The sequence below is a fragment of the Globicephala melas genome, chromosome 20, assembly GCF_963455315.2.
Source record: "Globicephala melas chromosome 20, mGloMel1.2, whole genome shotgun sequence".
NCBI classification, from domain to species: domain Eukaryota; kingdom Metazoa; phylum Chordata; class Mammalia; order Artiodactyla; family Delphinidae; genus Globicephala; species Globicephala melas.
Window position 1 is genome coordinate 52,755,997 of NC_083333.1, and position 24,514 is coordinate 52,780,510.

At 39.0% G+C, this 24,514-nt stretch overlaps 1 protein-coding gene across 1 annotated transcript in view; it reads right to left on the minus strand.

Annotated features, from left to right (window-relative positions):
- Window positions 1-24,514, minus strand: part of ANKFN1 (ankyrin repeat and fibronectin type III domain containing 1) — a 263,593-nt gene that overhangs the window by 37,866 nt on the left and 201,213 nt on the right. The window contains exons 10-13 of the mRNA XM_030881631.2: window positions 17,670-17,769; window positions 17,245-17,377; window positions 16,651-16,767; window positions 8,235-8,450 (exon numbers count right to left, since the gene is read on the minus strand). Of these exons, the coding sequence (XP_030737491.2) occupies window positions 8,235-8,450; window positions 16,651-16,767; window positions 17,245-17,377; window positions 17,670-17,769 (566 nt within the window). The remainder of the gene's footprint in view (window positions 1-8,234; window positions 8,451-16,650; window positions 16,768-17,244; window positions 17,378-17,669; window positions 17,770-24,514) is intronic.

Here is a 24,514-nt window from a genome sequence, read left to right on the forward strand (position 1 = left end):
GAGTTATAATCACTAATTCTGAGAATGAAGAGAGAATCAAGTATTGATTCTTGGGTTAACATTTTAGACTAAATTGTATGATAGCTGAAATGCTGTTCCTCATGTTTGACTTTCACAATGTGATCGTGAAGAGGATAATTTTTGCAAGAGTATTTGAAGGCTCCATATATTTTTTTTTCCCTTGCATTAAACAAATTTGATATTCAGGTCATTCGCTTATAAAATCCTTGTTCATTGTGTGGTCTTCAGTTGTTAACTGGCCTACCATTGCTGGATTCTCAATTGTCAGTAAATTTGCATGTGATTTGATTAGTCTCCATGTCATCCTCATCAGCTTCACAAACTTCTGTATCTTTTACAAGATTAAAAAATTTACCTTGTAATAGATTTGCATTGAATTTGCATTGTATCGTCACATCACAATATTCCATAGGCAGCGGAGACTGAATAAAGTTGGTGCGAGAGGAGGTGCCAGCCTAGTTAAGCACAGAGGGGTGTTTGAGTGGAGTTTTGTTTTCTACGTGGTCAGTTTTCTAGTGAACTTTTAAGGTTGTGACTTTTGCTTCTCTCTATGACTGCAGGAACTCAGGTAATAAATACTTGGTAATACAGACACTCCCTCTCCTGTATATCAGTAGGTAAGACGTTTTATACATTTGGGCAGTGTAGGGGTGAAACAGAGTAGGAGTGATGACTCAGGAAACTGATTATAGGGGAAGGATTTCTATAGGCCAGAGTTTAGCCTAGTTTTCAAAGGGGGTAAAAAAGAGGGAATCAACTCTACCACTAAATATAGGGAAGGCAAAAGAGAAGAGAAAAAAACAAGTTTAAACTTACATAGAATTCAGTATGGAACAGAAAGGTATGAGGTCTTCCTTGACAGTATACTCTGAAGAAATGACCCCTCCTCTGTAGAATTAACCATCTGTGACATCTAACATATGCTATTGTGTATTGTCTCCTTTGTCCTGTCCTTATCAAACATATTGAGTTCCAGGTACTATAGGAGACATTGGGGTTTCAGGGGAACCTTATATGATCCCTGCTTTTGACGAGGTCAAGAAAGACAGATGAGTAAAGGAATGATCACAATATACCGAAACCAGTTTATAATAGAGGCAATGTAGGCATACAGAGGAAGGAGTACTTAACTTATATTTTTCTTCTTTTATGTTCTTTTCTTGAACTAGACTATGAAATTAATGGCAGGGCCTTTTTTTTTTCCAATTGCTTTGTCTCCTTAGTGCCCAGTACTGTTTCTATATATAATAGGTTTGCAACATGTGGAAATCAGGCCTTGTCCCTAAAACAGAATGTATGAGAATAGCAGAAGAGGGACAAAATAAGAATGGTCACAATTGAAAGGAAGACATAACTAGCATGTATAGGAAAGCAAAGACTAAATAACTTCTAAGATATTTGGCAAAGAAATAGACTAGAAAAATTTGACTTCATGATTAAGAAGGAGGGAATTCTTATTAATATAAGGAGATTGATAAGGCTGAATGTTTTCATCTTGTCTCTTCAGAACAGATTGCAGATAATTAGTTGACTAGAGGAAGTTCAGTCAAGGTGAAATTTTGAGAAATGAACAGGTAATCAAAGAGAGAGAAACAGTTAATGAGAGAAGGAAAAATGCAAGTATTTAATCAGCAGAATTTGACGATATGCACCCTAGGGGTGCTTGCTGTACAAGCAGATGTGGCCACAAACCCACAGATCATTATTTTTGAGAAGTGATGGAGAACTGGAAAAGTCCCTAAAGACTGGAAAAGGGCAAATATGCCTATCTTTGAAACAGGAAGGGGAGAAACACAGAATGACACTAGTAATTAAAGACCACCAACTTATAGATCTTTGGGAAAAATGAGAACAAACCATCAGTCAATCAATTTGCAGTCACCTAGGAAACCCTGAGACACTAAATAGGAGTCAGCATGGTTTTGTGATGGGCAGATCATACAGACAACTTTAATTTCCTATAGCAAAAGAGCAAGGTCCATAGACCAGGGGGTTGTCTCCAGTGTAATCTGTTTCACTAGATAATCTGGGAAAAGTATCAATAGAATCTTGACCGCATGACTTTAATAATAAGCTGAATATCAGGGTTGAAGATTTGTGGATGATGGGGATAGTATGGGAATAGTAGGACATACTGAGCGATGGCCCAGTAGAGACTGGTCCTGAGAGCCAGTCGGTTCATCATGTTTATTGATGTTCCAGACAAAGGAATGAAGAATGTGTGTATCAAATTTGTGGGTCCCAAATTTGGTGTGGTTTTGATTTTCTGGAAAATAGTAATAAAGCTCTGAATGACCTTATGCATTGGAAAAATAAGCCTATCATAATTAGGGTTGAAACGTAATAAGAAAATGTGCTTGTAAAGACCCAAACCCAAGAGTACAAATATAGAATGGGTATGAGTAAAGAAAAAACATGTGGGGGTCAGAACTGACCACAAATAGAATGTGAGTTAGGAACATACTGTGGTTATGTAAAAAACAACACCATTCTGGGATGGAGTCATTCACTCTTCCATTCAATTTTTTTAAAGACTATTACTGAGCATCTACTATGTGTTTTCCTGCCTTTACATAGTCATTTAGCCTTCATTAGTCAGAATGTTTTTGGAGCCTGAGAAATGCATGGGAAGAGAAAGAAGCTGTCCTATTCACATAATCTGAGGTACGTTAGAAAGGCCCCCTAAGCCAAATCAAATGCCTGTGGGTTTATATATTGCCTGATTTGACCTCTAACCTGCATTTCCAGTCTCTACTTCCATGGCAGTCCTCTTGTGTCCCTTATCTCCAGCCAAAATGGATTGCTTTTTCCTTCCTCATACATAGCCTAATCTCTCTTCTTTGATTCTTTGTTGGTTCATGAATTCACTCATTCTACCAACTTTTATCAAGCACTTACTATGTATCAGGCATTACGCTGGGATGTTAGTGACATCAAGATGAATAGGACATGATCCTTCTTTTCATGGAACTCGTATTTCAGTTTGTGAGAGAGACATGTGAGCAAGTTGTTCTTAACCCAGTATAATAAATGTTGTGTAAGGTCCATTGTGGGCTCAAGGGAGGGTGGGATCTCCTTTTCCAGCTTTTACCTTAATTTTTTGTACCATGCCCTCTATTTAATTTAATTCTCTATTTAATTAATTCCTTCCTTCCTCCCTTCTTTCCTCTCTTCCTTTCTTCTTCCCTCCCCCTTTCCTTTCTTCTCCCTCCCCCCTGTCTTTCTCTCTCTCTTTTTTTCTCCACCTGGTAAACTTAACTTACCCTTCATGGCTCAGCCAAATGTCACCTCTTCTACAACGGCTTCCCTGATATTTCCAGGTAGAATTAATACTTGCTTTGTCTGTGTTTTCATAGTACACTGTTTGTGCTGCTAGCAGGTTCTGGTTTAATTCTGCCTTGTATTACCTTGATTTGTGTACAAGTCTGTCTCCCTCCCTTGACTGAACTTGAAAGGAAGGACCTTGAGTTATTCATTTGGTTTTCCTATAGCACCTAGAAGAGTTCCTGGCACCTAGCTGGTGATGAAAAAATGTTTATTAACTATGAAGTGAGAGGTCCAGAGGTACTGGGGGTCTGGGGCTGAACCTTCGGGAGAGAATATGTTGTGTTGGAGCAGTGACCAGGAAGGGTATACCCTTCTTCTCTTCATTGATCAGATATCCTAAGAGCTTGTTAGAGGAACAATGTGTAGTTGCTTTTGCAATAACTACAGGGCTTTTGTTTTGTTGGATAGGGTATGGAAGCTGAATTGTCCAGGGTTAACAGAGGTCATAAAATGGTGGCCTGTGGCCCAAGATGATATAGGCTGCCAAGAATGTAAATTTTCTGAATCATTTTCTAACTTTTAAAAATAAAGAGATTTTATCCCAAACTCTGGACTTTCAACTTCTCTTTAAAAATGGAAAAATATTTCAACATTGGGACCACTTTCTTCCACTGCAATTAGTTGAGGCTGAATAGGGCTGTTCTTTAGATGAGACAGGGGCTCTTCAGATTACTATAGTCTTTGTTACTTCCACTTTTTTTTATATTGACATATAACTCATATACCATAAAATTCACTCTTTTAAAGTGTGAAATTCAGTGGTTTTTACTATAGTCACAAGGCTGTGCAACTATCACCGCTATCTAATTTCAGATTATTTTCAACATTCCAAAAAGAAAACTCCCATTCATTAGCTGTCATTCCCCAGTCCCTCCTCTTCCTGCCCCTGGAACCACTCATCTACTTTCTGTCTCTATGGCTTTGCTTGTACTGGATATTTAATTGTGTAGCATTTTGTGTCTGGCTTTTTTCACTTAGCATAATGTTTTCATCCATATTAGCATGGATCAGTACTTCATTTATGGCTGAATAATATTCCATTATATGAATACATCACTTTTGTTTATCCATTCATCAGTTATTGGACATGTAGGTTGTTTCCACTCTTTGGCTACTGTGAATACTTCTGCCATGAACATTGGTGAACAAGTTTTGTGTGACCCCAATTGTTTCTTATATCCAGCCCAGTTGACTCATTTCCATTAATCTTCCTGATTCCAGTAGTTTTTGATCCCCACGTTAGGGGTTCCTTGGAGGTAGAGAGAGCAGGAATGTGCAGGAAAAAAGCAGAAAAGGGCAGAAGAGATAGTAGGTCCTGGGCACCTCAGGTGTAAGAAGAAGACGCTGGGTCCTTGTAGGTGACAAGAAATGCCTAAGGAGATCAAGGGAAGGAAAGCAGGGATGGGAGGGAGATAGAGGGCAAGCTTCACCACAGCTTCTGTAGGATCACACTTTTAAAAAGGATCTAGAGAAAAGGACGGGAAAGGTGTGTAAAGCAGCATGGCAGAATGGGAAGGGCACCAGGCTAGGAGTCAGAAGACTTGTGTCTTAGTCCCACAGGCTGCTTTTTTGGCTGATAGGACCTTGGTGAGTTACTTCCCTGAAATCCATAGCTTCATTTATGAATTGAACAGAAATTTCCCACTCAACCTCACGGGGTTTTCATGAGGATCAAATGATATAGATGTGACAAAGTGTTATAAACTTGAACGTGTAGTACAAATGTGAGAGATTAATCTTCAGAGAAAACTTTACCTGGAGGTTTCCAGTTATTGAAGTGACCCCTGAAGGTTATGGTCAGAGAAACTCAGCACCTGAGAGGGGCCTTTCTGTTGGAAACACAGTTGACCCTTGAACAACATGGGTTTGTACTGTGTGAGTCCACTTATACCTGGATTTCAATAAATATACAAAAATATATGTGTGGAACATTGTGCTAGACTTGTATTGAGGTGGATAACCTATCCTTACATAGGCAAAAGGTGAGTAGTATTTAATGTAAAATTAATAATGTTTTAGTTTTCTTACTGTTTTATAACTTTTTTTTCAGAGAATTACATTACCATACAGTATGCCTGTCTCTTGTAATTGGAGAAACTGCCTATCAGCCTGTCATCACAGGTAAGTGTTTTTTTAAAAAAAGTAACAATGTTTCCAATACTGTACTATGAATGTGACTATAATACTGTATGCCGTAAAAATTTTATGACCATTCATAAGCATATATAGGCTAGGCTACTGTGAAGCAATTGTATCAGTTACACTAGGCTACCATAAAGCAGTCATACTGCTGCTTCTTTATTATCAATGCATGAATTGTTATACCTCTAAATAAATATGAATTTCTTTTTCACATTATAATTTTGGGGCTTCAAAAGTTATATTTGGATTTACTACTGGGGGGGTGGTGTCAGCACCCTTAACCCCCATGTTGTTTGTTCAAGGGTCAACTGTACCCTCATTGCCAGTTAGTTTGCTCAGGGGGATTCTAACTTGTCTGTAATAACTCTCTTTTCCTTCCCAGGCAAGTGTGGGAAGGATTTCTCTCTCCCTTCCAGATATATGAGAGAGGCCTGTTATGAAGGTCTGGGACTTGAGAGGGTCAGGAATTTGAGCGGGTTAGACCCTGGAGGTTCCCTGGGGCCCTAAAGGATTAGTGCATTAGTTATGGGCCCAGATTTTGTTAAAGCCCTTATCTGTTTTGAAAACTCCATTGTGGATCATTTAGTCTTTATACAGTTTTTCCTTAGTTCTTACGAAAAGGTAGAAGTAGTGAAATGACTGAGCCAGTACCTAGGGTCTCCTGGGAGAGTACAGATGAGAAGGAGATGGACTGGGTGTGCCCTGAGGGAGAGCCTAGCATTGGTTGGATTTTTCTGAGTAGAGAAATAATAAAAATAACTAACATTTATAGACCACTCACTTTGTGCTCCTCTTCTAATGCTTTATGTATTTAACTCATTTACTCTTCATTAGAACCCAGTGAAGTAGGTTGTTTTGCAGAGAAGGAAATACAGGAGGTAAGAAATTAAGTAACTTGTTCTAGTCACATAACCAGAAAAGGTGGAGTCAGGAATCATACCCAGTCGGCCTGAGTCCAAAGTGGTGCCTCAATGTGGTATGATGTAGCAGAAAGAAGCTCAGGCTTCCAATCAGAAGGCCTGGAGGTCATCACTCTTATGACCCTGAGAAAAAAGAGTGGTTTGTGGCCTGGAATTGTGGGAATTACCCAGCCTGCTTTGGTCAACCACCAAGACCTATCTCTATGTTGAATTGGTGGGGCTGCCTCCTGACATAATTAAATGTTAAGTCTAGGAGTAACTGAATACCGCACTAATAGTTTTATTCCCCCATTTCCTCTCCAGTGTAAGGCCTGTATGGGAAGGAGGGGAGAGAGAAAAAGTAGAAGGAGAAAAAAGGAGAGTAGGGGGTGGGTGGGAATGACATCAAGCAGGAATGTGCCAGTCAGCGGGGGTAAATGTTCCACTTGGATCTGTGTGGAAACCTGATCTTGCCTCTATTTTTGGTCTCCTTCTCTAACAACTTTTTGCCAGATTGGAATTTTTCTGCACCTGTAACACATTTTTAATGTAATAAGTCTAGGAGAAACCAGGTATTATATCATGCTGGGGCCTGTGCTATGTTTCTAGGAGCAAAGGTAGCCCAGACTCCAATTTATCCCTATAGGGGATTAGTGTATTAGTCACCCTGTAAAAGCTCAATTTATTATGATTTTTAAAATGTTTCTTTTAGCACTTACTTATAAAAGGTGAGGAGGGGAACCACGAATGTGTTTGTGTTCCCTGCTCCCACCTACACACACGCGCGCGCGCACACACACACACCCTCACCCTCTATAAATTTCATATGAACCCAAATTCCATGAAATCAAATCCAGAGGTATTGGCTTTGACCAATTAGCTTACCTTTGCTACACTGGACTTTATCCTGGTCTGGGCCAGAGCAAGTAATAGAAAGGTGAGGTTATTGTACTAGCCACCCCTCAGTGGAGAATGAAAGTACGTCAGCAGGCTGGTTACTTAGCTGTTTAGGGTGATCTGAGGGGTTACCGGGCCAAGGCTTGGGTTTGGCTTGTTTGTCTGAGATTGAGCCCTTTCTTCCCCATTACTCCAGATTGGCTGTCTTGTCGATATATGCCATTGGTTGTGTAGGCCTCAAGGTAGTTGTTTCTCCTAGCTTTGCCACCTAACTGGAGAGCTCTATAGAACTCATCCCCGTCACTGGATTTAAAAGAAGGAAAAAGAAACAGCTTGAAGCCCATGTTTACATAAGAACATGTGAAGCTGTGTGGTGGAGTGGAGAGAGCGCTAGACTCAGGAGCACGAGGTATAGGTTTGTATCCTAGCTCTGCCATCCAGGTTAAGAGACTGGATCTCAGCTGCCTGGTTTTTGAATTTTGGTGGCTATTTAGTTCTCAGGTGACTCATCTTTTATTTCACCTCCCATACCTCACTCATTAAAATCCTAACTCCTGCCTCCAAATGTGATATAATATATCAGAAAGAAGCCTGCTTCCAATCAGAAGATCCGAGTTCAACTTTCAGCTCTGCCATTTTCTAGCTGTGTGTCTAGGGGCAAATCCAAGTTTGGTGGGGCCTTAAGCTGATACAATTTTTTGTGCTTTTCTTAAGGAAAGGAATACAAAATTATGAATGTGAAGTTTTTAGGGCCTTGGAAGGGACTTGTAGAAGTGACGAGCTGATTGATGCTTTTGAATCTTTCCTACGTGTGGAATACAAACAATGACATGCCTCCGGACCTCTTCATTCCATTACTGCATATGTAAATGGCTCTTGATACATTTCACTAGAACCTCTATAAGTGTGTTTGGAATTTTTATTAGGAAAATTGAAAAGACTACATACCTGGATGGTTATCAGTAAAATGTCTAAGGCTGTTGGCTCCTCAGGTGTTGAGAGAGACTTCCTCTGGCTTTGCAGCTTTGAGATCTGCATCCATTTGCCATTAAAAAATGAATAGAGCATCTCCACCTCTCTGATGGTGACTATGAGGATGTTTCCATGCCGGTCTTTAATGGGTTCATAGTAAACTCTTCCCAAATTGTGTGTCCCAAGTAAATTCTAGAAACAAACAGATTTCTGGTAGCTTAGATGATGTGCAAACAAAGCAACAAAACTGCAACAAAAGACACTGAATAATTATCTGATGTTTCTGAGAAGCTGTTTTTTGGTGGTGGTTGTTGAGCAGACTTAACCCTATAATAGAATATGTAGCATCATACAAATGTACTGAACAGAAGCTCAAAGAGAATGTCTTCACCATAAGCCTGCAAAGATTATAGCAAGAGGCACAAAAATTATGTTTTTTTTTAAGCAAATTTAATATCTGTAAATATCTCTTACCCACATAGACACACCGGCACATAAACCTCAGTTACCAGCACTTGAAGAGAATCCCAGATGTTTTAAAGAAAAATGCCTGATATTTCAGGTATGCTACTTGTGGAGTTTTCAAGAGATCTACAGTAAGCTGGTATGAAGTGGGGTTGTTTAAAATGAAGAAGTGAATTGACAATGTAGCACATTGTACAGGTCCCCAAATGACTGCACATTCCCTTCAAGATACTTTAATTGGGAGATTGGCCTGGTTTGACTTATCTGCATTTCAGAGAGTTCTGTTTATTTAAAATTTTGTTAAAATTGTTTGTGAGCTAGGTCAACAAGGTAGACAATACTTTGAGAAAGGTAAGAAGAGAAGGATGCCACATTAAATGTGAAGGGGCCCAGGTAGTTGTTATTAAAATAAGCAGTTTTACAAATGTGCAAGGATTGAAGATTTCTAACTTAGAGCACTGGATGAATAGGATAAAATACCCTTTTACTTTGAATATCTATAGCTTTTTAAAATAATTAATCATCTCAGAGCTCCTGGCTGTTATTTTTGTGAGCTCACATAAGTGCTGACAAGATAACCTGTTAGCAGGAGTGCAAAAATAGAACTGGAATTTGTGAAAGTGATAAGGATGACCTAAAAATGAATGAGCCAGCTGATCAGTATTCACATTTACAAAAACAGTGGAATGTTCCTCATAGGTAGGGACTATGTCTTTTTTTTTCTTTTCTTAATTTGCAAGGACAGAACACATACATAAGAAATTTCATAAATAATTATTGACATTATAAAAATTCATTTGGAAGGATTACTGTTTTTAAAAATGGCCTAACTACTCAGTCAGATTATCCCTTTCTAACAATTAACTTCTAAATCATAGAGAAGTAATTGGGTAAGGCTTTTAATCCAGCCATGTGTAGTACTACAGTCTTATATAAAGCAGTTTGCTGCAAAGCAGTACTGGCCAATCAGCAATGGCATGCTGGTAAACTGGCCATCAAAAAAAAAAAAAAAAGGCTTGCTATATAATATGCCAATTTCTGTGGTGTAAATACTCCCACAGTACCCTATTTCAAGCTACCAAAGGTTGTGACAACAGGCTTTGAAAATCTCTGAATACTTAACTGTTGGCTCTCCTAAGCGAGTACAAGTTGGCTCCAGCACATTACTGCTGTTAAGCCTTTAGTTAGCCTGGTGTTGAGTTTCAGGTCTGGCTGCTGTTCATTAACACTTAGACTTCTAAAAAATGACTTACTCTTTCTGGCTCTGAGTTTCATCATCTAAAATTAAGAGTCCTTACAGCTCAGACATCCCTTACGCTAATCCTTACCTTATAGAATGATTGGTGGATTAAGTCAAGCAACGTATGAGAAAGTGTTTCGTAAACTTTCGAGCTTGATACAAGTAGGCAGGGTATGGGCTTTCTTTAGTGCTCCAACTGGAATTCCACCCTGGTTTATACTTACTCATTTTCAACACTCAGCCCGGGTCTCACCTTCTCTGGGAGGACTTTCTCAACTCTCACAGGTAGAACTTATCATCTCCTTTTTTGTCCCCTACTGCTTCGTGTACCAACTTGTATCTTAGCATGACTCTGACTTTCCTGTGTATTGACGTACATGTCATGAAATCATGGTTTTTTCATCTCTGTTTCTCTGGGTTCCTTGCACAGTGCCTGGTACATAGTAATAGCTCAAGAAATTTTTGTTGACTGAAGTAACATCATTAGGACACTGGAAAATTTGATTTGCTTTGGATCAAAGTGGGTGAGTGGACATTGAATGAGATGGTCATTTCATTTAGGCAGAGTTTATTATCAGTGATTCACTGTTAGTTTTGGATATGCTGACTAAACGAGAAGCACTGAAAGTCTTCCTGAAATTCTTTATTGATAGCAAATTGGGTTGGATAAGCTAGCTCTGGGAAGAGGCCAATTTAAAAGAGGAATATCTTTGGAAAATAAGTTGCAACCACGTTCTAAGGGGGCAAATTTGGGGTTCTTTAGTGCCTAAAGGAAAAACATACCATGTTAATACCTGTCATGCTATGCCATCAAGATTAGGAGATCTGGGAACTCTGAGGATTGTACAAGGTAAAGAGAAATAAAAGGCATCTGATGGCTCACAGGAATGCCTCTAGGTTATAACCACAGCAAACCACAGGGCTGTCAGTAAGCCCTGGACAGATGCACAATACTTAGAGACTTTCATTCAGTTTGGGGTGACATGGGAAGTTGAAGGAGGTCTGGCGTAGAGATATGAAGGCCTGGAAAAGAAGAGTAAAATTTCGGGGAAACCTTCTCCCCTGCTTGAAAAATGAAAGAGACATAGTATTCATGAATTGTTACCTGGCTTTAGCTCACTAACACTCGTTTCTAAAAGCCGTAGAGGAGGAAGCTAAAAAAAATGGTACAAATGTTGTGACAGCCTGGAGGGGTGGGATAGGGAGGGTGGGAGGGAGGGAGACGCAAGAGGGAAGACATATGGGAACATATGTTTATGTATGACTGATTCACTTTGTTATAAAGCAGAAACTAACACACCATTGTAAAGCAATTATACCCCAATAAAGATGTTAAAAAAAATGGTACAAATGAACTTATTTACAAAACAGAAATAGAGTCACAGATGTAGAAAACGAACTTATGGTTACCAAGGGGGGAAGGGGAGGAGGGATAAATTGGGAGATTGAGATTGACACATACACACTACTATCTATAAGATAGATAACTAATAAGGACCTACTGTATAGCACAGGGAACTCTACTCAGTACTCTATAATGACCTATATGGGAAAAGAATCTAAAAAAGATGGGATATATGTATATGTATAACTGATTCACTTTGCTGTACATCTGAAACTAACACAACATTGTAAATCAACTATATTCCAATAAAAAATAAAGTAAGAGTTTGCAGGAAAAAAATAAAATCTGTGGAGGAGGAAAGTTTAATATAACCCAATCTAGTTTCAGGTTATTCCTGTATTTTGAGGATAAGTAGTTCAGGTATCTCTCAGTGTAAGAGGAATATACCCTTCTGCCTCTTGGGGCCTCTGCCATTTTCCTAAAAGTAAGAAAAACAGTGTGGGGTCCTGGCCACTTATAGGCTTTCTAATCTTATTATTAGTATTTTTTAATCCTAATGCTGGCAGATACTTATCTCTCCTGCCTAGGTCATATTAATTCATACTTTACCTTCTTCCAGATAAAATGTAAGACCACTTCTCCTAGATAGGCTCCAAATGATACAGAATAGACTTTTACCTTTTCTTTTTTAACTATAATGTATATAATTCATTCTGTTTAAGATTTTTGTCTGCTTTTTGTAAAATGAATGCACAATAAGGTGATGAAATATTGGAAAGAATACAGGCTTTGGAGTTATATAGATCAGGGTTTGTATCCAGGCTCTGCTACTTCCTATCTGTGCAACCTTGGGCAAGTTATTTTCCCTTTCTAGGCCTCAGTTTTATCCAGTGTTAAATGAATATCAATAATAGTAATTTCTCATTATGGTGTGGTGAAGATAAAATGAGATATAGTTTGGAAAGCACTTAGCAAAATGGCTGGCACTTACTCTGTTAGAGAAATGAAAGTTGTTTCACGATTATTATTTATTATCATGTATTAAAGAACCTTCGTAGGTATAAAAGAGATAACTAACGAGAACCTACTGTATAGCTCAGGGAACTCTACTCAATGCTCTGTGGTGACCTAAATGGGAAGGAAATCCAAAAACAGGGGATATATGCATACGTATAGCTGGTTCACTTTGCTCTACAGTAGAAACTAACACAACATGGTAAAGCAACTATACTCTAATAAAAGTCAATTAAAAAAAAAACTCCCTATAGAGCAGAAACTGGAAAATAAGGCACAGGGTGTACAGTGGTTTGTATGTACTTGATGAAGGTAAGTCAGGGTGCCATGGAAACAGAGGAGAGGGAGAAAGATGGCAAGGAAGGCCTTTGTGTGCCGTGATAAAATGTCTGCGCCACTCTTGAAAGAGTGTGAGTCAGGGAATGACATGGTCAGCATCCTTTATTGGCTACTCTGGCAGGAGTGTGGAGAACAGGTTGGAGGGTGTTAAGACTGGAAGCAGGAGGATGACTTTGGAGGCTTTTGACATATCTGGAGTAATGAAGCAGTGGTAGTGATGCTGGAAAGGGGGGGAGAGTAAAATGAGATATACCATAGGTAAAGCAATAGGATTTATGTATGGCTGATGCCAATCGAGCTATTTAAGGATGCCTTTTAACGTTTCTCAGGACATTGTAAGACATGTTCGATTAGTAAAGAGACCTAAAATATTAAGCATAAATCTCCCCAAACTTATGTTTCTTCCTCTTCTGAAAAGTTTTTTTCTATGCCTTGTCGCCCCCCGCCCTTCCACGCCCCCCCCAAAAAAAAGAGTGGCTTCAGTATTTCTAGACATTTTCATTGTAAAGGTCAGCAAGGAGTTTGGGCAATAGATATTACAAAAAAAGATGAAAGTGACTGCTGTTGTTTAGGCAGGTGGTGCTCTGACCTTTGATGGGCACTGAAAGGGGTAACTATTAAGTACTACGAGGCACTGGTCACTGTGCAGGGCTGGAGAGCTCTCCAGGTGGTAACTATGGCATGAGGTACGTTTCTGTGATCCCTTTTCCCTTTGGTTAGATAGCGTACCCTCCAGTGTGATATTAGGGGTACAGGGGTTGGACTGATAAATACAGTTATTTATCCAGCCAGTACTTAAGGATGATCTGCCACATGCCACACATGGGGGATATAGTGGTAACCAAGGCAGATACATTCCCTGAGCTCAGGGACTCACAGTCCACGTTGGTCAGTGACCAGATAACGATACAGATAATTAACTAATGGTATTATGATCACCATTCTGAATGAAGAATGCAAGGTGCTATGTGAGTGATTCACTTAATTGGGAGATCAGAGAAAGGCTCCCTGAGGAAGTATAAAAATGAAGCTGAGATCTGAAGGATATGTAGGAATTAGTGAGACAAAGAAGTAGAAGAGGATTCTAAGCAGAGGAAACAGCATTTAAGCTAGCAGAGGAGACTGAGACAGGCCAGGAAGTTGGAAAAATCTGGAAAGTATGGAGTCATGGAAGCCAAGGGATGTGGCAGTTTAAAAAAGGACAGCAGGACCAAGTGTATCAAATGCTGCTGAGATGTCAGTTGCAAAGAGGATTTAAAAGTGTCATTTGGACATAGTGAAACTGAAGTCATTGGCAGGGATGGATCCAGGTTTTGTAGGGGCCTGTACCACACAATTTTGGGGTCCTCTTTAAGATAAAGAATACAAAATTACAAATATGAAAGTTAGGTATAAAAGTGAATTAAAAAAAAAAAGTGAATATTTAGACTAAAAAGAAAATCTCCCCCAATACTGGAGTATTTGGAATTTCTGATCCCCTTTCCCTCCTGGGTTTCTTTAGGCAGTTTATCACGAAGACTGTAACCCAACTTCCCCTCCCTGAGCACTGCACGACTCCCACACTCACGGGGTCATGCAAGTGAGGGGCCTTTCGGCTCAAGCTTTACGAGCACCATCTGCCTCTGATTATTGGTGGCCTGAGAGAGCAGTTTGGTAGGCATGGTGGTCACAAAAGTCAGGGAAAGAGCTTGGAACTAAATGGGAAGTGAGGAAGTAAATGCAAAAGGAGAATGTTGGCCACCCTTTCAAGAAGTTTGGTTCTAAAGAAGAGAAGAGAGATTGGTAGCTGAAGGAGGGAGTGAAGAACTGAGATCCAGAGCACATGTGAGGGATGAGCCTTGGGTAGGAGGAGTGAGGCTTTATCTGTTGGAATGGTGGGGGGGAGGGAGGAAGAGAAAGTAGCATCAGTGCAAGGAGGCCTTTCAATTTGGCAGTGGAAAAAGAATTATTTCCTATTTATTTTCTTGATGAGTTATACAGTAAAGTGTCACCTGATGTGGGGATGGAGAATGTGGGGAAGGGGAAAGAGATGTGGTAGAATGGAAAAGGTTTTAAATAGTTGCCTTGTAATTTGGGAAAGTGAATTTAGTAGAGAAATGGAATGTGATCACAAGGTAACCTTATGTGTGAGAATTGTAGTCATGAATTTAACATAAAACCAATCATACCTCACCCCCCCCTTTTCAGTGATGCTTTTTCTGCAGCAGTGTACAACTACTCTAGTGTAGACATGTTGGATTCATCCAGGCTTGGATTTTTTTCCAAATAGATAATATGGAGGGAGACAGTGGCCAGAAATTAAGAGGATTTTCAAGAGAGTGATTATGATGGGCTAATTAATCTAAGCTAGGCAAGGAGGAAAATGACCTCAGAAGGGGGCTGATGCATTATGAAAAGTGATGGGGGTCAGTACCTTGGGGGGCCAAATCCAAGAGCTGTTGCAATGGAAGTAATAGTTGAGTAGGGCACACTGACCATCATGGCTTCCCTCTAGCCCCTCAGTGTTTAACTGCAGTGGCTTGTGACAGACAGCCTAACCCTTCTCATGTTACTGATATCAGATGAAGGTGTTCTAGGAAGCCTCTAATAAACATAAAATAAAGAGCCCCGTTTGAAATTCTAAAGTTGTTCAGTCTGTGATCTAAGCACGTCTGGGCTGTATGGTGGGCTAATGGGAGGGTCCATTAAGGACTCCTGGGAAAGAACTTTACTAAGGGACCAAGGAGCCTACTGGGAATGAAGTTTATCCTAAAGAAAGAGGTGTTCTTGAGGTCTAGTGGCTTGATCCAGCTCAGGCTGGTCAGTGATGAAAGGAAGAGGCTCTTTGAATTCAGCACAGTCATCATGGCCCAGCTCCAAGAACTTCTTGAGTTGAAGGAGAAGATTCTGTAATCAAGAGTGAGTTGAAATGGAGAGCACGGTTTTTTTAAATCTTACTGAGGACAAAAGGCAATATACTGCCTATGCAATGGAGCATAGAACAGGAGGTTTAAGGGTTACCTTTCAGAATTTATTATAATAGCAAGACAATAATTATTATTATTGCAAGGAGTCAAATTATTGCATGGGTCAAGAAATGAAATTCGTGTAATTGCAGGTGGGGGTGGAACTGTAGAAAATCTTTTTTTGTTATTATGACTCTATTTTTATGCTTCGGTTGGTATGGCCTGGCCGAACACAGCTTATGTAGATTCCTGTTATGTGTATCTCTGGGGTTGATGTAACTGACAGCTTTGTAGGTAGATACCCATCACTGATCAAGGCTTATCGATATCTTAAAGGGCCCAGTTCTATGTTGCAGATGTTTTTTTGTGCTAAGAAGTACGAATTCAGATATCAAAACAAAACAAAACCAAAAACAATGAAAGGGAAACCCAGAAGAGACTGGTTAGAATTCAATATCATTTCTTGGAGGGGCTCTGGAACCTACAAAGATTCTTGCAGGGCTTGGGGACCTGATCTGATTGGGTTAATAGTACAGAAGGATTAAATTCAGAATTAAAGGTAAGCTTTTAAGTTTTTTTTTTTTTTAAATTATCAAAAATGTATGCAAATGCCTTTGCATCATTGATGCCATAAGCATCAAGCCAAGAAACTCCTTAAAATATCTGGGGGTCTCTTTGTCTATCTCCGTATACTCATAGATGCACAGGATGCCAGAGCATCAAGAGGTCTTCAAGGGAGCTAGTCAACCTCTTATTTTGCAAGTGATGAAACTCAGACCCAGAAAGGAGAAATGAGTTGACCGATTAACATCAAATCCAGAATTCAAGTCTCTTTACTCCTTGTTCACACCTAGACTCTTCAGGTTAGACCCCTGTTCCTCCTTCCAGGAGACTGCCAGAAGCACAGGCTCCCTACAAAGGCAGGTGTGCAGCTCAAACTGTCCAAGAAGACTTCATATATCCTTTCCAGGTAGGATTGGTAACTGAACTGCCGTGTTTTTCTAAAATTTCCTTGGAGGTCTGGGTTGAACCCTGGCCCCTCACCTGTAACTGGGCTGTTGCTGCAAGCATCTTCTGCCGAGTTTGTAGTACTGTGGATGAGGACATCGAGATAGGTGTGCTTTGCCTCAGCCACCTTATATCTTCCCACATACAAGACAGCTGCAAAAGAAGTCACGAAGTCATATCATCGTCCAAGCCAGTACATGATTTAGGTTGTGGCATCAAAGCAACGTAGGGAGAAGGAAACCTGACCCTCGATGTTTGTTCTCCAGTCCATTTTCAGATGCATGCGAAACAACTTTTTGATCTCTGTCCAATTGGAAAAAGATCTGAATGTTAATGAAACCATCAGATTCACATTTTAGTCTTTGCCAAATGATCCCATAACTCAGAATCGTGGAGACACAATCTGACAGGATGGAAGCTTCTTTGCTTTGAAAATGTAGTGTAGATACTATTTTGGCATTCTTAACGACATAGGGCAAATCAGGGCTGAAAGAGACCTTTGAGATAATTTACTCCCACCCCAACATTTTGGTCACTGGAGACCCCTCAGCCCCTCAACTAAAGTTTCAGAGATTTATGCACAGACTGTTGGTGCAAAGTGGGGAAGAATAAAATTAGAACTCAGGATACCTTTGTGAACCACAGAAAATCTTGTGCAATGGAACTGGTGTGAGAGTCATCTATTTCAGCAATCGGTATTTGATCTTCATTGGTGACTAACATATTATCTTTGTAATAAAATATAACAGCTATGTAGAGTCCCCTAAAAAGAAAAAGCAAAATAAAAATTGTCCTCAATCATCTTCTCCTGCAAGCCTGGATCATGGAAAAAATATTTTTGGACATGATAAAAGATAATTTAAAATATACCTATGAGCATATTCTTAAATACAACAAATTCATTGGCTATCTTGTCCAAATTTTCAGAAGAAAAGTGAATTTTGTATTGTCTTAATAATAAAAAAAGAGAAATTTCTACCAAGTTTCCACTCAGAACCAAAAGCAGCAGATTCCTGAGAAGCTAAGACTTCCTGGAAAAACTACATAGGACCCACCGTTTCAAGGTCTTCACAAACTTGTTTGAGGAATGGAATAGGTGTTTCAGGCTCCTAGAGACTGACTGCTTGCGGCCCGTGGTTTGTAATTTTGAACTTTCTGGAACACAGAAAAAAAAATACAGTGTAAATTCCACTGGAAGAACAACAGTCTCAGTGCCTTCTTCCCACCATTTTGCCTTTCTGTCTCCTGTCCCTTCAGTGTCACTTATACTCAGTTTCATGTAGGGATTCAGCTCATTCAGTCCGTCAAGATGCTTTTGTATCTTGAGATGCCAGTAGTTAATTAATGAACAGCTCCTCAAAACTGTTGGAAATGAGTAACATTTATAACTCCAGGTGAAGTCACTTAGGTGTTTTGTTTATATTCTCCTTATTTATTATGAGGTGGGATATGAAGAAACGAGATCAACTTTTGTCCCCAGCTCCCATTGCCTTTTAATAGTCACATACTTCTCAATGTTGGCAAAGCTCTTCTTGTTAGTCTGCATATTCCATTAAATTTTTTTTTCATTATAAAATTAATATAGGCACATTGCAGGAAGTCTGGAGCATAGAAAAAAAGAACAAAATCCCACACATATCATCCTGCCATGTTAGTAGAACCACTGCTAGCATTCTGGGGTAGTTTTTTTCCAGTGTGTATGTTGGCTTACAAAAATAGTTGTAGGCATAGGTATGATTATCCTTGTTATTCGGAAGAAGAAACTGAGAGAGGTTAAGTGGATTGTCCAAGATAAAAAAGGCAGTACCCAGAAAAACAAGCATTTGTTCACTGAATAAATATTTATTGGTACACTACTATATGTTAGGTTCTATGGTTACAGTGATGAACAAATCATCCATTGCTTCTGTTTAGCTCTTTTATTTACAGCTGGAGCTCTCACTGATAAAAGTAGTAGATTTCCTGTAGCAGTCTTTGCAAACTGTGCTCCCTAGAGCTGAACTAGATGATCACTGATTTAATTCTCATCTTAAATGTAATTAATGAAGGGAAGCTGAGGTTATTGGGGTCATCACTAGACTCCTGACAGACGTGTTACTGGGGATGAGAACGTGGTCCATATCACTGCTGTTAGACATGGAAACCTGGGTGGATGGCCCATGCCTGAGGCCCAGTGTGGCTCTGCCCGTGATCCTATAGGAGCAGTTGGGAATGAGCTGATTGACAAAAGCATTCATGCCAGCTTCAAGCTTGTGTTGGTAATGGTTATTCCTGGCAGAACAAAGCAAAAGCATTTTTTTCTAACTTGAACATGTATTTTGCTGGTTATATTCTACTTGAAAATAATGCTGCTGGGACTTCTGATTAAAGGCAGCATATTGAACTTATTTATCACATACTACTCTCTCCCAAAATCTTACTAAAAGCAGAGTAAAGAGATTTAAAAAAGAGGAAGTGACGTAAATCTGTCAAGACAAAGAGATGGGAAAGGAGACAAAAGCACGTGAATTTTGGTAGCTAGAAAGCAGATGGACAGATGGATTTAGCAGACCTGAGAAAGCTGAGAAGTAACCTGACTCACCCATGGGCACCGTATACTGCTGGAAGAGTGGTGAATGTGGAGCTAAAATCAGGGTGTTTTGTTGAAATCTGTTTAAAAAGTAGTTAGACTTCTAAATATCCTCTCCTACCCTTTCCCCACTCTAGAAGAAAGCTAGTAGCATATTCTCTGGAAAGCATAAAAACAAAGATCTTTAGAGTGAAAGATATGGTGTATGGTTAAAAAATAGAGGGAGGGAGTGGTATGTACTCAAAACAGGTGGATTAAATGAAAGTTTCCATACAGAGTATTTCCCCACTGGACTCTCGGAACAGTGGTACTCAAATTTATATTCTCCAGGCAGAACACTGGAAGAAGCATCTCTGGAGACTCTGATTAGCGTAAGAGTACACCTAAAGATTCTGACATTGGCTTTACTGCTTTCCTAAAGATAAGGCCATGCCAGATCACCCTACAGTGATCTGTGTAACTAAGGAGCCCTATCCATGTGCTCAGAGCTTCCCAACAGCTACTGAGTTCTCTTCTCTTAAATCTGAGTACACATCCAAGGATCACTAGGCAGTTTGAAAAGCATGTCACAGAAAAAGCACAGGCCAAAACCAAACAAAAGCAATTTAGAGGGGAGACCATGTTGAGAGAAGAAAACATAAAATGAAACAAAGCCTGTCATTAATAGCCTGAGAGACAAGCAAAGACATTGCATCCTTGTAAAAAAGATAAAGGTCTGTAAGAGAAATATTCAGAGAACAATAGAGAACATTGGAAATTAAAAATATGTTATCAAAGTCTGAAAAAAACAAATAGAAAATAAAATTGGGGAAATCTGCAAGAAAGTGGAGCAAAGAGACATGAGGATGGAGAGTAGGAGGGGCGGGGGTGGAAAACCTAAAGGGCTAGTCCATGAGGTTCAGTATCTGAATAAGAGTTCTCATAGGAGAGAGCAGAGCAAAAGGAGGGGAAGAAATAATTTAAAAAGTAATTTAAGAAAATACCCCATACTTGAAGGCTATAAGTTTCTGTATTGAAAGAGCTTGCCAAATGTGCAGCACAACAGACAAAAATAGAGCCACATGAAGGTACATAACAGTGAAGTTTTAGAATACTGAAGGTGGAAAGAAAACTTAAAACCTTCCAGGGTAGGAAAAAGTAGACTTCATGTAAAACTTCTGGAATCGGAATGGTATCAGACTTTTCAGCACTGAAAGCTTGAAGGCAATGAAGCAACACCTTCAAAATATGAAGGAACATTATTTCAGTTGGGAATACTATACTTATCTACTTCTATACTTATTTATCCTAAATAAATATTAAATAGAATAAATACATCTTAAGACACTTAATGTATCCAAAAATTAGCTCCCAAGTGTCCTGACAGGAAGCTACTAGAGGAAAGGCTCCCACCAATGGCAGACAAACCCCAGAAAAAGGAAGAGATGGTAAACAAAAAAGAAGAAATCCAGTATTGGAGAGTGGCAAGAAGAGTGCTCAACGTGGTGGTGAAAGGAGATCCTAGGGTGCCAGTAAGTAACAGACATAGAGGCAGCCAGTAACCAGGCTAGATTGGAGCAGGTCAGAGGGCTCTATGAGAGGTTTCTTTAAGAAGATGCCATTTGAAACAATACTTATGTATCTGATTGTATTGAGAGAAAATTGAGAGAACTGGAGAATAGCTTGGGGATTAATTGGTTATAAGCACATGGAAAAATAAAAAAACACATAATAAAAGTTGATTATTATCTACAGAGGAAACAAGTTATCCAGGAAAGGAAAATAATCATAAAATTTATATGATCCTTATAATGTTAGCAATAAATATTGATCTTATTAAATGACTATATTAGGAGAATGAGGGAGTAGGAATTACATATACGTAGAAGAGGGTGGAGGGATAAAAAAGAAATAATCATCTTCCTTAGTGAGATAATAACTATATATATATATTTAACATACAAATCATTTTAATGAAGGACCAATTCTACTTTGTATATTTTTTTAAAAATCAAGAATTAGCAATTATAAGCCTGTTATTTAGAGATATGGAGAAAATATCAAAATAATTGAGCCTCTAGGGAATAGAAAATGGAGGATGGGAGAAATTGTTTTTTCATTCATAATAAAGTTCTTCGTAGTGCTTTACTTATTTTAAGTAATTCAGTCCTCAGATGGCCGACAGGTTTATATAATTCTTATCTGCATTTTACAGGTGAGCAAAGCGAGGTATAGAGAAGCTGGCAACTTGCTTAAGGTCATGCAGATTTGTAAATGTCTAGCCTGTATTTGAACCCACATAATCTGCCTTCAGAGTGTAGTCACATATAACTTAAATAAAAATGAAAACTAAACTAAAAAAATTAGACTAAAAAAAAGAGAAAAATGAGAAATGCTACTACCAGTTGGGAAAGGGGCCCATGAAAATGTCCAGTATTTCAGGTCTCCTCCAGTTTGGGCACATGGTACAATACAGTTGTACTTTTGGAGCTCTTGTGGTTGGGTTGGGGCCATGTGACCAGTTTTATCAATGAATTTTGAGTGTAAATGATAAAGTCTTGTCCACATGACACCTTCAAGAGTCTCTTTTCCTTTTCCCATGGGTGCTGAAATATATTTCCAGAAAGAGGATCATGACAAGACAGAAGGACAGCCAGCCCTCAGGCAACAGGTGGTAGACCTATAGCATGTGGGAGAAATAAATATTTGGGGGGGTCATGTGGATACTACAGCATGATATAGCCTATCTTGACTGATGCAAAGTCTAAACTCAGGTTTTCCTAAGAACCACTGTGGCTTCTATTCTGTGTCTGCTTAGTTCAGGGCTCTGGAGCAATGGTTAGTTTTCTGGACTCTGAATGAAGCAGATCTTTAGCTTTTAAGTGCTTGGAGCATAGAGAGCTTATGTTATTCATACTGGTATGTCTCGCACCTAACACATAGGAGACAGTGTTTCAATTAATGTTTGCCAGTTGAAAAATTGGATGATAATTGAAATTCACTCCTGTAGGGGACTGCTTTAGTGAACACAGTTGACTTCTTTATAATTCATTATGTATGTCAGGGCATCAACCCTGTGGACAATAAAGGCCACTCAACATCTCCATTGAATTTCCGTCCCAGTACTGAAGATGCGAATTAGCTGTGGCCAGGTTTTTAGCCAAAAATAGAGAAATTAATGTGGGTTTTGGTATCTCCCATGCAGGGCTTTGGTAGGAGAAGGGATGTTTTATTATTAGTTCTGCATTTAGAATATGCTGTGTATCTATTGAGTACTCCAGGCTCATTACAATGGAGTCAGTGATTATACTTTAATTCTAGGACATATAAAATGCTGAGGATGAGAGCATCTCATTCTTCATTTGGAAGAACAATGAAAAAAAATAAGCTAGAGTTTGTAAAGTGCCTACTCATGCCAGATGAGTTTAATACATTATCTAATTTAATTCTTGTAACAGTCCTGAAAGATACATATTATTATGGTTGTTTTTTTCTGATAGGGAAGCTACGGCTCAGATAAGTTAAATGCTTTTCTTAAGTACACACAGTAAGTGGGTGAACTGGGGTTTGAAGTAATTGTTTTTTCTAATTATAAAATTTGTAAACCACGTAGTATCAATATAGTTTATTTTAAATAACAATTTTGTAGTTTTCTGTATGCAGTACCTAATTATCCTTAATTTATCCTTTTAGATTTAGAGAGATTTATGTTGTATCATCTCGGAAGGTCATTTCTCTTATCCTGGCATATTATAGGTCAGTGTTCCCCAAAGTTTGTGGCTTGGAACACTAATTCTGTAAAAAATGTTTTACAGTGGCCAGGTAAGTTTGGAAAATGCTTGCTTAACCAAATTCAAAATTTCTTTTTATTAGAGTCTTTAATATTTTAATGTCTATTTTACATTTCCAAGAGAGGGATATATAATGTAACAATATCCAAATGTACTTGACTAGAGACCCTTTTCCAGCTGAGCATCTTACAGAGCCACTCTTATGTGGAACACACTTTGAGTACTGTTTAAATATACATTTCAATATAAAAATATTCCTCCCTTTTGGGAAGTTCTACCTTATGCCTTACTTAAAGCTTTCTTGATACTGTGTGTATATTTACATCCCTGTGGGGTGAAAATAGGTACATGATAAAAGTTGGATGGAAACCATAGAAATAATTGGGCTGTCTAGACAATCATTTCTTGATTATTGGAATGTAATCCAGTAGTAATGGGGAGAACATCTAAATCCTCAGATAATATAAAAAATAATCCCTCATTCTCATGAGTAGTTTTAGCTTTCCCCCTCTGATGAAGACCAAACACAAAGTGGCTTATGAATTGCAGAGAATAATCTATCCAATTGCTTCATTATTTTAGCCTGCCATGCAGGAACTAATGGGCAGGGAAATGATGGAGAGGCAGAAGAAGAGAAAGGAGCCTAGATAACGCTTGTCTTGGTTAAATGGGCCCTGGATAACTGAGAACTGAGTGTACTTTGGTCGGTGTGGAATGTTGAAGGCCCTAGTCTGGGTAAAGTTTTCCTAGAGATCCGAGAATGAAATCCCACTTGGGTTTCCTTCTTAAGCCTCTTCCATGCATATTTACATCTCCTAATGAACCAACCACTCATTAGAACATTATTTTCTTGCAAACAGTTGCCCTCATTTCTAGCTATAGCCAACATTTCTGAAGGGCTCTGTTGTCATAGCTATACAGCAACTGGGAACAACTTTTTGCTAATGCTAAGTACGATTTCTTTATACCTAGTCAAAACTCATTTAGCATTTCTTAGTCTCAACCATAGATTATTAACCTAGCTGGGCCTGCAGTGCCCTGAATCTAGAGAGTACAATGCAGTTAGAGATGTGATGGGTGAAGGAGCATGGAAAATGAAAACTTTATGGAAATTTAATTCTCCAAATAAAACTAAGTGCCTGCTCCACGAATCATTACACAGATCAGAAACCTGACCCTGTCCCATTTGAACAGCCCAAGTAGAAAATAATCTTTTTAAAGCTTCTCAGAGACTTTCTGGGTGTAGTTGGCTAGGTCTAGAGAACTTATGCTCTACTTCCTCTTGAGCAGTAGTATAGGGGAAGATTAAAATCCAGTGCCCTGTCCTGATGTAAGGGTGGGAGACAAAAACGAGGTGTGGCAGGAAGACTGGCTTGGAGACAGAAAACCTACGTTGGCATCTTGATTCTGTCTCTTCTTGGCATTGTGACCTTGGTCAAGTCACTTAGCCTCAGTGATAATTGCCAAAATGAGGATTGAAAAAGAGATATTGGATGTGAATTGTATGTAAATTTTATAATAAATGTACACAGAAGTTTAATATAATTGTTGCTTTTATAAT